The sequence below is a fragment of the Phacochoerus africanus genome, chromosome 11 (assembly GCF_016906955.1).
Source record: "Phacochoerus africanus isolate WHEZ1 chromosome 11, ROS_Pafr_v1, whole genome shotgun sequence".
In the NCBI taxonomy this organism is placed as follows: domain Eukaryota; kingdom Metazoa; phylum Chordata; class Mammalia; order Artiodactyla; family Suidae; genus Phacochoerus; species Phacochoerus africanus.
The window spans coordinates 116049579-116065426 of NC_062554.1; the positions used below are offsets into that span (position 1 = coordinate 116049579).

General features: G+C 35.7%; 1 protein-coding gene across 6 annotated transcripts in view; it reads left to right on the forward strand.

Moving 5' to 3' along the window:
• RABGAP1L (RAB GTPase activating protein 1 like) overlaps positions 1-15848 on the forward strand; it is a 651588-nt gene that overhangs the window by 367611 nt on the left and 268129 nt on the right. For all 6 annotated transcript variants that reach the window (XM_047753890.1, XM_047753891.1, XM_047753893.1 and 3 more), the window contains one exon: positions 7554-7667. In XM_047753890.1, coding sequence (XP_047609846.1) covers positions 7554-7667 — 114 coding nt within the window. The remainder of the gene's footprint in view (positions 1-7553; positions 7668-15848) is intronic.

Genomic DNA, 15848 nt, shown 5'->3' on the forward strand with positions numbered 1-15848 from the left:
CCTTTGAGGTTCTACATTAAAGATGATTTTTCAAAAGGCATCTGAGTTAACATGGTATTGGGGACCTGTTTTATTCTGATAGTATTTTGTCAAAGGCAGAGAAAAAGGTAGGCAGTGATATATATTTGAATAGAGAAATTATATACTGGTGAGAATACCACAGTGAGAATATATTTGTTGGTGGCCATCTTGTTAGAATTTAACCAATTTCAAAGTTAGAGTGAGAGCAGTGTCCACACAAAATGCCCCTACTCCTGACACCAGGTATGTCAAGGTATTACCAAAATCACCCTCAGCTTCAATAATTCACTAGAAGCACTCACAGAACTCAGAGACAGCTATAGCACTCACGGTGCCATTGCAGGATAAAGATTAAAGCTTGCAAAGGGATGGAGCACATAGACAGAGCTGAGTCGAGAAGTACCAAGTGTGATGCTTTTTTCCCTGTGGGCTCATGGACAGTGTAACTTTCCTGACATCAGTGTGTGGTGATATGTGTAGAATATTGCCAGATAGAGAAGCTCACTTGAGTCTTGTCCAGAGTTTTTATAAGGGCTCATTATGTACTGCTCACAGGACTGATCTCTAGTCTCCAGCCTCTCTGTAGATAGACCTGATACTGCATGCTCCAGAGCCCCATGATAAGTCACATCGTTCAACTGCTGGGTGGTCAAGGCTGACATGCAAACAAAGACTTCCTGTTAGGCTTGGCATCCCAAGGGCCCAGAGGTCACCTCCTAACAACCAGTGGCAAACATCAGTTGTCTTTTTGGGTAAGGTTAATGCTTACAGCAATTCTTTTCTGATAGTAAAATTCTTTCAGATAGTAAAAGCAGAGGGGGGCCCCACTGAAGCAAGAATTCACAAAACTGTGACCACAAAGACCATGGCAGATGAAATAGCTCCTTATTGTCTGTAGGATTTATTGAAGACATCTCCATTTAAGATTACCTTTCCATATTCTGGATGCCACTCAACTTGCCCCTTTATAAATTCCCTCCCACAGTCAATCAGAATCATATTTCCTGGACATGACCACTTCCTTCCTTCTTTGGAGCCTCTACTCACACCACACTTGTTATCACTGTGTTCTCTTGAGACCTTTGTTCAGCCCATCCTGTCTGTGGTGCCCAGCCCAGTCCCCAGTCCCCAGCCCCTGTGGAAGGCCACTTTCACCACTTGAACCCTTCTATAATCACTTTCTTTCCGAAATTCTTATAGCTAACTTTACTCATATCATTCATTTGGCTGTTGGCATACGTTTCCTTCCATTGATATTTTGTTTTTACGTGTAGATCTTAACCTCTTGCAGTTTAGGGGCATTATTGACTATATCTCATACCTTTTTGATTCCCTAGATCATAGTACAATGTCTTGCACATAGTAAGTGTTAGGTAAATATTTGAAGGGTAGGCTTTCAGATACACAGGTGCACCTAGGAACACATTATTCAAATGTATGAGCTAAAACATCTTGTAAGTAATCTAAATTATACTTACAAATTTCTGAGTAGCCATGTTGAGCCAAGAGAGTATTAGAGTTATTTTTAACAATTCATTGAAGATGTCTGCAAACATAAAGGTCAGCTGGGAAATGTCTGGAGAAGTCCAGCTGTCCTGCTCCAACGTCAGAGCTTTTGCCCATGCATTCCCCCTTGCCTGTAATGCTCTTTCTCTAAATATTTGAACCCTTACTCAGAGAAGCAAAACTACTCTACCTAAAATATTATCCTACTCCTCACTATATCTTTATCTTGCTTTAATTTTTTCATGAATACATTTCACCAACCAGTATTATATATTTGTTCTTTATATCTTTCCCCTACTGCTAGAATGTAAACTCCAGAGAGCAGGGGCATTGGCTTGCTAACAGGGATTTCTTCTGCACCTAAAACAGTGTCTGATTCTTAGTGAATACTCTGGAAATTATATGTTGAATACGTGAACAAATTTGAACTATGTAACTATGCAAATGGAAAGCTTAATTTTCATGTACATTCAGTTTTCATGTCATTCAATTCAAGATTAATTGAGTTCAAAAAGTTTCAAACAGAAGCATCTAAAATGAGTTAAGGAATGGTAGAATGTTTTTTTTTTTTTTTCGTTTCTTTTCTTTTTTTTCTTTTTAGGGCTGCACCCACAGCATATGGAGGTTCCCAGGCTAGGAGTCAAATCAGAGCTGTAGCCACCGGCCTACGCCACAACCATAGCAACTCCAGATCTGAGCCACGTCTGCGACCTACACCACAGCTCACGGCAACGCCAGATCCTTAACCCACTGAGTGAGACCAGGAATCAAATCTGCAACTTCATGGTTCATAGTCAGTTTTGTTTCCTCTGTGCCACAGTGGGAACAACAGAATGTTTTCTAAATTATTAAAAATATTCAGTCTAGGGATTTCCCATTGTAGCACAGTGGAAACGAATCCAACTAGTATCCATAAGGATGCGGGTTCAATCCCTGGCCTTGCTCAGTGGGTTAAGGATCCATTGTTGCCGTGAGCTGTGGTGTAGGTCACAGACACAGCTCGGATCCTCCATTGCTGTGGCTGTGGAGTAGGCCAGCAGCTATAGCTCCAATTCAACCCCTAGCCTGGGAACTTGCATATGCCATGGGTGCGGCCCTAAAAAGCCAAAATAAATAAATAAATTTGTAAAAACAATAACTTGATATGTACATATTCAAAGTTAATAAAATTGTAAAATGTAACAATTAGGTGAAAATAGTCATCTTTATCAAATACTGGTTATTAGAGGCATTCTTTCAGGTTTTATAGAAAAATAATGTTATTGTTTCACAGTGTTCAATAAATATGGAGCACTTAACATTTTTATTCACTGTAAAATAAAGTTTAAAAGCTGTTTTAATAAAAGTTATAACTAATAATTTAAAAATAGTGCAAAGTTAGAAAAACATATAACTTTGGAAAATAATAGCATGGAGTTCAGTTATTGTGCTTCATTCTAACAGGAGTTGCAGAGTTTATTATCGTGCATTGATATGAATTTTCAGGATTGTTAATACACCAGTTGAACCTTTATTTGGGACAATGAGTGATCAGCAACCCTGGGAATGAGGGTATATCCAAATATGGCCATAGATGCATTTGGTAGGTATATTTAGAGTCTAAAAGTATCCCCAGATATTCATCAGGAAGAAGTATTTAACCTAGATTCCATAGGATCTCTGGGAAATCCAGGCTGTGCTTATAGGCTGCAATGCTTCTTAGTTCTCCAGTCCCAAAGGAATGCTTTTTTCTATTCAGATACTTCCCACTCAAGTCCTTGCACTACCTTCAGGGTCAAGATGTTCATCATGAATATCAGCTGGTTTCATAAAGACACTTCCTCCTCTCCTCTCTCTTCCCCCTGTCTTCTCATTGTTGCTTCACCCACTAAGAAATTTCTTTCTAGTTGAAGCCAGAATATGGCTTACACTTTTGACCTTTGTGTCAGGCTTTGACTCTCAGACATTTGGCAGCATGTGTGTGCAATACCCAGAAAGCAGCTTGCTCACACTATGATGTAGTTGATGTTTATTTCTTTGCTTCTACATTACCCTGCTTTTGCTGAGCTCTCTCCTCATATTCCAGGAATGAAGACTGGCAATGATCCAACCTTTATGTGTTACTGTTTCTAGCTCATCATTTTAGTAGCATGTTTGAAACTAGAATGAACTTTTATGTTTTCTCCTTTCATCTCTGCCTCTTTGGATTTTTGGCAAACATCAAGGCAGATAAATCAGACCCACCACTGTAAACCCATCTGCTTTCAGGAACATGCAAGCTGACCAGTTTGTGATGTTTTACCACAGATCTAGCTCCAACATAGAACTAAAGGAGAATCCCTGTGGAGTAAGAATAGAAGGCACGTTTTAAAGTTAGTTTTTTTAAGCTTTGGGTAATTTATCTGCTAATTGATTGTGGCTAGTCTACATTGGCATTTCTAATGACATTAACAAATTGACATGGTACTTACAAAGTTGAAATGATTATGTAGTAGATGTAAAGTGAAAATGCTGTATATTTTTGGTTTGAAAATAGAGATTAGTAAGAAAAGATGGTATCATAGTTGTAATAATATAGCAAAACAAGACACAGCCAAAGGTGTTCTAGTTTATTAGGACATTACTTTTATACTTCATCTAGTGCTAAGGTCACATGTGAAAACAGTCATTCTAACTAAAAAATATCTTTCCAGTTGTTGACAGCCTAGAAGTTGTATCATAAAAAATAATAAGGTATGGTCATCCAAACCTGTCTTCCTAAAACTTGTTGACACTTGAATGCTATATTCATTTCCTTCTCACAACAAGCAAGTAAGTGATGATTCTCTTTGAACAGGAATTAAGAGGATTACAAGCTGTCAGGGCATGTAGGTTATACTGGAATAGCTCATGTAAAGCTCTTGTTAATAGGTTCTAAATGGAGTCTACTAAAATGATCAAAAGTTAATCACGCTACTTATCATACCTCTTAGAATTGGTTTTAAGCTGATCTTCAATAAGCTGAATCATATGCTCCATTAGACCATGGATTTTATCATACTAGAGACATGTCTTTTGTGAAGTTTAGTTTTATGACTTAGTGGTTTGGAAATTAAAGAAAGTCCTTGAAAGATAAACTAAAAATTTCATTTCTATGTTGGTGAAGTTGAGAGTCTTCAGATACTGGTGAAATAGCTACCCATGAAAGAGTGAATGCTTCCCTTTTTTTTTGGCGTGCAGAAGTTCTGAGGCCAGGGATCAAAGCCATGCCGCAACAACAACTCCAGCCACAGCACTGACAGCCCTGGATCTTTAACCTGCTGTGTCACAGGGAACTCCTCTTCCCTCTTCTCTTTCTGAAGATAGTTGTCAGGACTTAAGGAGACTCTGCTTGTAGGGACCTTCCCAGAAAATGAAGTTTGGTTATGCTATAAAATGTTTTTAGCCATATTTTAAAAAAATGTTTCCATATGAAATATTTTAACTCCAGATGTTGGGATGGTGAATTATTTGGCTTCTTTTTTGTTCTTTGGTGTACCACTCGACCTTCACTTAAATGAAAGGGATCAGTGAATAATGTAAGAAAATAACTTACTTTGTTTCTTAAGTGAAGTTGCAGAAATTATTCTCTTAGCCAACTGAGAGCAACACAGGGAAAGAAAATTCTAAAAACACACAGGTAAAAAGCATTTAAAAGCAATCATAGGAAGAAACATTTTATTAAGCACAAAAAGTTTATGATTTTTTTCTATTTGATTTTGCCCCTTTACTTTTTAAAACAAACAAGGAAGAGTCCAGTATTCATAGAAAAAAATTACTCAATATTATGCAGAGTTGTTTCCTAGAAATTTTTGATCAGTTTCCCTTTCTCTGAACCAGACCATTGGTACCATTTAAAACCAGCATGATGACAGTAAAGTAGGCAGTTTATAGAGAATATGGTCCAATGATTTCACTCCCTTAATATTTCAAAAAGTGCAGAAAGAGTTATCCTGTAAACCACTTTGCACATGTTTGCACCTAACATAGTTCAGCTTGGGAGGAGTAACATTCACTGGGTATTTTTTTCAAATAGTTTGTAAGTGGAGACTATTACTATATGGAAAGAAAACCTTTCTTTTGGAGAAAACCAGGGCAGTGAAAACTCATCTGCCTGGTACAAGATTCCCCTACTTAGACTCTAAACCAAACCAGATAAACCATACACTTCATAAAATACCTCTTTATACATTACCTTTACGTCCGCATTATTCTGCACCGCCTACCTTACCCCCAGTTTTCTTTATCATTAGAAACTATACTTACTGTGATAAATAGAAGCTTTCTGTGTATCCTCTCAGGTTTTTTTAGGTTCCATTTTTATTCAGTTTTAGCATTCCATTTCTGTAAGCCATCGGAATTTCCCCTGGACTGATTTGTAATATGTTTGGTGTTTGCTAGCAAATTCAGAACCTTTCAGTTTTTGTCCTTTCTTTGCATGGTATAAGGTCTAATTCCAGCATGATAGTAGCTGAAATGAAAAAGGCAACAAGAGAAGGCACTGGCTTACCTTAGAGCTAATCAGTCACTTCCCTCCTAGATAGAAAGAGAAATGGCATTTATTAAAGTAATTCATGTATTAATCTTTTTTCTCTTATTGATTTTAAGTGAGAGATTTGTTCAAATCTTTGTGGGATCAAGATATTAAATGATAGGAGTTCCCATCTTGGCGCAGTGGTTAACGAATCCGACTAGGAACCATGAGGTTGCGGGTTCGATCCCTGCCCTTGCTCAGTGGGTTAACGATCCGACGTTGCCGTGAGCTGTGGTGTAGGTTGCAGACGCGGCTCGGATCCCGCGTTGCTGTGGCTCTGGCGTAAGCCAGTGGCTACAGCTCCAATTCGACGCCTAGCCTGGGAACCTCCATATGCCGCGGGAGCGGCCCAAGAAATAGCAACAACAACAACAAAAAAGACAAAAAAGACAAAAAAAAAGATATTAAATGATAACTTAAATTTGCATTACTAGTCATTGATGCTTCTTTAAATTGTGCAAAATATTTTCATCATTGAGGTTGAAGTAGTCACATCCTATTTTCTTGACATTTAAACAGACAAAACAAACACAGGAATAAAATCAAATTAAGTGAATGATTAATCATTTTTATAAGGCTTAACATTTATTTAGTTTTGAGCTTTTGGATCTTGAATTTGTCTTAAAAAAACAAAAACCAAAAACCTCTAGATTTATCTTTAAAGCATATATCATCTTAAAATAGTAATTTGGGGGCTTTTTGTTTTCTGAAGCATGTAAGTTGAGTAGTTAACCTCAGTTGGGTAATTAACCTATTGGGGTAATATTTTTTACTTTCAAAATGACTGTGGTCTGTGTTTCCACTCATCAGAATGAAAAAGTCAGATAATATTTGGTTCAGTGCAGGTGTGGAGAAATACATACTCCACAGTTGCTTGGATTATGCGTTGGTGCAACTCCAGAGGGAACTCTGGAGAGTACCTTATCCTTTGACCTAGCAATTCCACCTCTAGGCACCTATCTTGAACATCTATGTATAAAAGTATTCCTAGTGATATTATCTGTGATATAAGTAGAAAAATACAAAAAATCATTAATAAGAGAATATTAAATAAATTATGATATATCCATATCCAGATATACCTCATTCTTTTCCAATAACTGCTCTTAAAGAGAATGAAGTACCTTTGCATGTACTGATAAGGAATATTCTGTAAGTTATCCTGTGAAGTGAAAGGAGCAGATAGTTTACTTCTATTTATGCTTCAAAAAGCAAAGGGTAGAGATGTGTGTATACAACTTCCCTCCCTCTCCTCCCCCTCACATCAACATGCATTCACACATCTAAAGACTGATGAATGAAAGGATTCAAAAGAATCTCTTGGCAGTATTTGTCTCTGGTGAATGGGACTAAGGATCTGGAATTGAAGCAGGTTTTTGTGTGTTGAGGAGGGGTAGCTTACTTTTTTTGTGTGCTGTTTGAATTTTGTTACCATGTATGTATTATTTTTCATAATTAAGAAATTTTAAGTTAATGACCAAGTCTATTTTTTTAGGACTCAGCCCAGGAGAGTGTTATTACCCGAGATATTCACCGTACGTTTCCTGCACATGATTACTTTAAAGATACTGGAGGAGATGGCCAGGAATCGCTCTATAAGATCTGCAAGGTAAGACCCTCCCCCTCATTTTCGTCTAACTTATTTTACAGGGCTATATTTTAGGAGCCCATCTTAAAGATTTTTAGATCCCCTGTCTTTATTTCTTATGTGCACTGCGCCGTGTTCTCTGCTTTGGGCTTATACTGCCAGCTCCTCAGTACTGAGTGCCAACAAAGGTGACTTTGGGGCTGCATGTTCTGTGCCGTCTTGTGAGGGAGGAGGCATTATATGGCTTTTCTGCTAACAGGAAAGGAACAGAGGGTCCTGTGAGGCTAGTGCAGAAAAGGCTCAGAGGAGTCCTGATGACTCTGCCCATCTGACAGGATCATGTAGCAGTTGTCTCAATTTTTTGACAGTAGGCAGGAGTAAGAAACAGTGTGGTACTGTTTCTGAATACTGGCATTTTCTCTGATATTGGTTTTATTGTTTGTTTTAATTTCCCCAATACTGGACTTCCCATGTGGCTCACAGCGTAACTTCTCTGATATTGTTGATACTCCGAGTTACGTCACACCGTACATCTTTGTGCCGTTTTTATGTCCCATTAGGAAATCTTTCTTCTCCCTCGTTATTAGTAGATGTGAAGAAGTCTCTTTCCTGATTTTCAGCAAATATGCTTTGCTTGAATTAAAAAAGAAAAGACTTTATTAGTAGAGAATTATTATCAGATTATTTACTTTCAAATTTATATTAGAAATGCAGAATGACATTTCAAATCGTTATATACTATTAACTTATCCATATGAGTTGAGAGCAAAGACTCAAAATTGTGAAATTTCCATTAAACAAAGTTTTACCTTTTATCCTCAAAGTTAAGATCCTCTACAGATTGTGGTGGTTACACTCAACATTTATCCTCACCTATGATTCCAGTAGAGATTATTGATGAATAGAGAACTACATTGGAATCTTGTAAGAATAGAGAGAATAAACAAACACCAAGGCTAATTTGTAAGGTTTACAAATAATCTAATTTAGCCTTTTATTAAGTAGCAAATATTAACGAGAATAGATAGAAATATAATCACATAGCACTATCACATTTTATTTGTCCTTTTTTCTAAATGGCACCTAAAAAAGCACTTGCCTGCGTATGCTAAAGTAGGATTGATGTTCAGCTCTGCAAATGATGTACTTTAGGTCCTTCTTGCATGTTTGTGGTTTAGCCCTCTGCCTACTCCTGTCTTATCTTTTTTTTTTTTTCTTTTCTCTTGATGTAGCCATTTTGGAGTATTATAAATGTACACATGGATCAGAAACCCATTTTTTTGTGGGGGTATCATTTAGAGCTAGAAATGCATAACTAACTTAAAGTCTGAAAGTGTAGTGATTTCTGGAAGGTGATGCATCATCTAGTTTTTAAAATGCTAAAAACCATCAAACACCACAAAAAATGTATAATGCATTCATTATATGCTTGTAAAAGGAAAACATAATTATTTAAATTTTTTTCTATCTGTTTTGAAATTCTACAAGCTAATTAGCTTTTGGCTTGTGTAAGGATGATATCAAAATTTATATAGTTTCTAAGTTATTTAGAAAAGCCTGGCTTATAGTACATGGAACAGTATTTTTCTCCCAGCATTTGGTGTATTTTCAGCCAATAATTAACTTTTCTCTCACACTTTGTGATTGCTACTAGATACTTTTTTCATGTAAGTAAAACAGATGCCTCCATGTGTTTGCAGCCTCTGACTTACAATTTTGCTCCATTGTGGTGAAAACAGTATTTGCCTCATTATATAAGATTTAGAGGGGAAATATATGAAACATTACTAAACAAAAAGATAAAAGTTAAATAATTAGTACAGTTAAGTAGTTGATACTCCTTGCTTTGATATGGCAGATAATAATCTAACTTTGAATTCACTAGAGATTATTTGTTAGTACATTCACACAGCTTATGTAGCCATTTTAGATTATCAATGTGTATTTTGCAACATGATGACATAGTTTTAACGCTCTTTCTGAGTAAAGAATATTATAAAAATGTAGCTCTAAGATACCTTATAATTGGTGAACATCTTAAATTGCACTAGGTTTTGTCAAAATATGGAAAACCAAAGAATCATGTTAAAAACATTTCAGAATCCAAGGTAGTAAATAAAAGCTACTAAGGCTTTTAGTATTGTACTAAAATATATATTACTTAGATATGACTTTACACGTCTCTGATAGTGAGAGCAGAGATGAATGCACCAGAAAAATGTTAGAGAAACCAACGTTTGCTGGAGTCCTACCTTGTGGGCCACTTGGTTTGTGATTGACACAGTTCCTTCTCCTCCTGGTCTGCTGTTGCTAGCAGTCCAGTGCTCATGCAGGGAAACCTCAGAGGGTACTGATCATCACGGGGGGGGGGCATACTTACAAGTAATTTAGAATTGAATATTCTTCTCAAGTTTGTATATCCACTTTTCCTTTGCTTTTTGTATTCAATTTGCACCATGGGACCTTTATGACTTTTAAGGCCACTGAGTCTGGTCTACCTGTTCTGTCATTTTTATTTCTAGAATAATATCTAACATCATATCTCACACTCTTAGCAATAAAACTGGATTTCCATTCAGAATACCTTGCACAAGACTGAATAAATAGTAATAAAACCTTGACTTTAAATCAGCCAGATTGTTGTATATAAATATTGTATATAAATAAAGACAATTTGGCTTCTTCTTTATCAGTTCTTATTCTTTTTTTCCCTTCTTAATCATTTTTGTCTTACTACACTGACCAGAATCTCCATTATAGTGTTAAAATGAATTAATGATAGTGGACATCCTTTGCCTTGCTCCTGATTGTGAAGGAAACGCATTGAATGATTTACCACTAAGAGTGGTGCATCTTATATCAGCACCACACATATAGAATTTTTTTAAATACAGGGCCTTCCACATGCTATAATAATTTCACATTTACAAAGTACTTCACTTATTATTCATTTCATTTTTCAATTTATTGAATATTCAAAAAACAATAAATATTCATTTATTACCTCATTTATTTCTGACAACTCCTCAGAGCTGGAGCCTATTCTAGAAATATAATATGCTGTGCTCTTAAATTAAGACAGACATTATTAAGAGAATTTCAGTTAGAATAAATGTAGAAATCAACTCTGGTTTCAAGGATACAAAAGTCTGCCTTTGTCGTTGAAAAGTTTTCCGTGACTCTGTTGAAATGAGGAATGATCTGAACTGTCAGGTTGGAGGGAAGACTGTTAAAAACTCACTGTCATGTTTTAATGGCCCTGTCAATGTTAGTTTCTGCCTCTTAATATCTTTTTCAAAGTAGGAGGAAATCGAAATGGTTCAAAGATTCTTCTGTTGTCATAAATTTATGTGTGGAAGTGGAACTGAAAGTATAATAAGATTCTTAGGATTCTGGAAATGAGATTTGGGCTTACTTCCTTCCCTCCCTCCCTTGCTATTAGTTATGTCAATAATATATTTTTTTAAATAGTGTCCTTGAAAGGAGACAAAATATACCACCCCTCCCCAAGTAGCTTTAGCACCTTTCTAATTTACATATGAGGTAAAATCTGATTTTAGTTGGGAGACAGGTTGGCATAGTTTAAAGGACTAAACATGAAGAGATCTGGTTCTGGTCTTGATTTCTCTTTAAGCAGATTTAAGACTTTGGGGAAATCACTTTTAAAATTTCCTTCTCAGTAAGAGTGTAGGATCTGATAAGACTATTGTCATTCTAATTTGCTCTGATTTTAAGGTTTTATTTTAAAACTTCTTCTAAAATCTAACATGTGAATGCTGAATTTAACAGTAAATTCCTATGTTAGGTACTAGCTCTGTCTCTCTATACCATAGTTACAGAGGAGCATACTCTATAGCTCTGAGGTAATCACATTTTACTTTGAAAACTTTACCTGGCTTTCTGTTATTGTGTTTGAGCGTGTTTTTCATGCACACATTTAGCATTTTACTTCTAGATACACTGCTCTTTATAAGACGTAAGACCACTCAGTCATAGTAATTAGCTGAAATATTATTCACAGTAGAATAGATTGAAGTGACTCTTGTGCAAATTTGAAGCATGTTACTATTTCAGATTTACTAGTTAGATCAACTGCTTTATATAAAAGAGATTACTACTGTGAATTGAAAGGGAAGGACTGAATGTATTATAGAGGGATCCATACCTTAGTTCATCTGGGTTAATAGTTTGATTATATAATGGTTTGTAGAAGGACAAAAATAAACCTAACCCTTGTTTCATCAGTTATTTTTCTCAAAATAATATTGGATTTAATGTAAGAACTAAAGCATTTAAGGATTTATTTTGATACCAAAATAATAAGTGATCTGCTGCATGATTTTGAAGAATGCAGATGATCACTGACTCTTGCAAAATTATTTATATTGTTTTCTAGATCTAGATTTAGTTTTTTCTGGGACAGCCAGTACAAGATTGATTACCTAGAAAAAGACCAAGGACATACTTTGGGGGTCCCATAAAAGAAAAATGAGTTCATCTTTAATGATTGCATCTAGAATTTTATAACCTGAAATTCTATAAATAGTTAATTTCAGATGCATGTAAATTTGTATTCCTTTTTAAAAGATTATTTGAACTATATATGGGGAATGGGCAACTTAATTTCTTTAGTGCTTAAGGCCTTCAAAAGTTTTAATGAGACCCTCGGGATCTATCTTTTCTTTTCTTTCTTTCTTTCTTGGGCTGCACCTGTGGCCTATGAAAGTTCTCAGGCTTGGGATCAAATTGGAGCTGCAGCTGCTGGTCTGTGCCACAATCACAGCAATGCCATATCTGAGCCGCATCTGCAACCTACATCACAGCTCATGGCAACACCAGATCCTTTAACTGACTAACTGAGCAAGGCCAGGGATTGAACCTACATCTTCATGGGTACTAGTCAGTTTCTTAACCTGCTGAGCCACAACAGGAACTCTGATCTTTGGGACTTCTAAGAGTAATAAATAGAAATTGGATATCACACTTTAGAAATTGTGGCTTTTTCTTGAAGCTGCTTATAAAAAGGCAGAGTCTTCTTTTTTTCCAGTTTTATTGAGAAATAATTGACATATATCAGTGTATACATTTAAGTACTTAAATGGCTTTTTAAAAAACATGACAAACATGCCATGTACAGATATTATAAAATGATTACCGCAGTGGGTTTAGTGAACATCCATCTCATATAGATACAATGAAAAGAAAAGAAAACTGTTTCTCCTTGTGATGAGAACTCTTGGGCTTGCCTATCTATCACAGAGCAGTGTTAACTATAAGGTATCATATAGTGTATCCATACTACTTATATATCTTTTAACTGGAAGATGAACCTTTTGACTGACTACCTTCCTCCAATTTCCTTTCTCCCCATCCCCACCTCTGCAAGTCTGGTAACTACAAATCTGATCTCTTTTTCTGTCGCTTTGGTATCGTGATTTCTTGTTTTGTTTGATGCCACATATAAGTGAAATCGTGGAGCGTTTGTCTTTCCCTGTCTTATTTACTTCACTTAGCATAATGCCTTCATGGCCCATCCATGTTAGGCCTTTGATCTTAAGAAAAAATAATTTCCTTAAAAATCTCTTTAGGTCTCACTAGTACCATTAAAATTTTTAATAAGTCTAACATTTAATATACATACAGTAAAGTGCACAAATATTGAGGATATAACTTAGTGAATTTTTACCAAGGGAACCACTACCGTGTAACCTTTATAGGACAAAGATAAAGAATTTTGCTGGCACTCTAGAAGCCTCCATTATTTTCCCTGCCAGCAATTACCTCCCCCAAAGGTCAACAGCATTCTGATATCTATTACCATACATTAGTATTGCCTCATTTTTGAACTTTATTTATTTTTATTTTTTAATTTTTAATTTTTTTATTTTTTTGGTCTTTTTAGGGCCACACCTGCAGCCTATGGAAGTGTCTGGGCTAGGGGTTGAATCAGAGCTTCAGCCACTGGCCTACGCCACAGCCACAGCAATGTGGGATCCAAGCCACATCTGCAACCTATGCCAAAGCTTGTGGCAATGCCAGATCCTTAATCTACTGAATGAGGCCAGGGATTGAGTTTGCATCCTCATGGATACTAATCGGATTCTTAGCTTGCTAAGCCACAGAAGGAATACCTGAACTTTATTTTTTCCCTCTAGTTTTATTGAGATATAATTGACATACAGCGCTCAGTAAGTTTAAAGTGTATAGCATAATATTTGACTGACATTGTGAAATGACTATGACAATAAGTTTATTTTTTTGTCACAATAAGTTTAGTAAACAGTGAACATCTATCATCTCATATAGATACAAAATTAAAGAAATATAAAAAGGTATTTTTTGACTTGTGATGAGAACTCTTAGGATTTACTCTCTTAACAGCTTTCATATATAACATCCTGCCTTCATCCAGTTCCCTTCCCCCCCGCCCCACCTCTGGCAATTACAGATCTGATCCTAAATTGTTTGTTTGAGTATAATTGACCTGCAACACTATGTTAGTTAATGTTACACAGCATAGTGTTTTAATATTTCTATCCATTTTAAAACTATCATCATGGCAAGTCTAGTTACTGTCTATCACCAGATGAAGATATTACATACTTAATGCCTATATTCCCCACACTGTCTGTTTTATGTGTGTGACTTCTTTTGGATATTTAAAAAAATTGATTCACATGAAATTATTTTGTTTTGTATGGTTTCTTTTGTTCTCATTATCTATGAACTTTACATTATTGTATGTGGCAGTAGTTCATTGTTTTCACTACTGTATAATGCAGTGTCACTGTATCACAATATAGTATCCATTCTACTCTTGGTAGGCATTTAGTGTTGTTTTCAGTTATGACTAATGCTGCTATGTATACTCTTGTATTAACAACAGTTTGGTGCTCATATGTATGCATTTCTGTTAGATATTTACTAGGAATAGAATTTCTGGGTCAAAGGATATGGACATGTTCACCTTTGGTAGATATTGCCAAACAGGTTTTCAAACTGTAACCATTTACATTTCCAACAGCAGTGTATAGGAATTCCAGTTGCTCCTTATTTTCACCAAAATTTGATAAACTTAAATTTTAACCATTTTGGTAGATGTTTAGTGGTATCTCATTGCGGTTTCATATGCACTTTCCCTTATGACTGCTGAGGATCAGCATCTTTTCATTTGCTTATTGTCTACCAGGATAGCCTCTATCATGACAAATCTGTTTGTCTTTTGCTCATTTTTACAATCAGGATTTCTGTTACTATTTTATAGGAGATTTTTTGTATACCCTGGGTGTGAATCTTTTTTTAGATCTATATATATTGCAGCTATCTACGGCTTGGTTTTTCACTCAGTAGTATCTTTTGATGAACAGAAACTTAATTTCAAAGAGGCCAGATTTATCAATCTGTCCTTTTGTGCTTAGTATTAATGTTTCCTGTTTAAGAAATATTTGCCTAATCCAAGGTCAAAAAGATATTCTCCAATGTAATCTAGAAATGCTATTCTTTTGCTTTTTACATTGAGGATTATGATCCATCTACAATAGATTTTTGTACAAGGTAGAAATCACGGTTTATTTTCTTTCTGTTTGTATCTCTAGTTGGTTCAGCATTATTTTTAAACAACCATTCTCTCTCCATTGTATTGCTGCAACATCACTGTCAAATATCAGATATATGTATACATGGGTCTGTGACTGGATCATTCTTTTTTCCCTAATTCTGGCTTTCTTTTTAATTTCTTTTTTGCTGTTAAATATATTTTATATGTAACATTGCATAAATTTAAAGCTTACAACATATTAATTTGATACACTGATATATTGTAATACGATTGTTGTTGTGTTGGTATTTAGCACCTCTATTACATTACAGAATTATCCATTATTTTTAGGGACTGGGGTAATTTTTAGTCTTGGCAACTTTGATGAATATAATATTGTTGTCTATATTCATTATACTGTTCATTAGATCTCTATGGCTTATTTACTACTCATTGAAGTTTGTCCTCTTAAAGAGCATCAATCTTATCTCCCCACACCACACCTCACCCCCTGGTAGCCGCCATTTTACTCTATTTTACAAGCTTGACTTTTTTAGATTAAATGGATAAGTGGTGTAATACACAGTTGTCTTTCTCTGACTTATCTTGCTTAGCATACTGTGCTCAGCATTTATTTGTGTTATCACCCATGGCAGGATATCCTC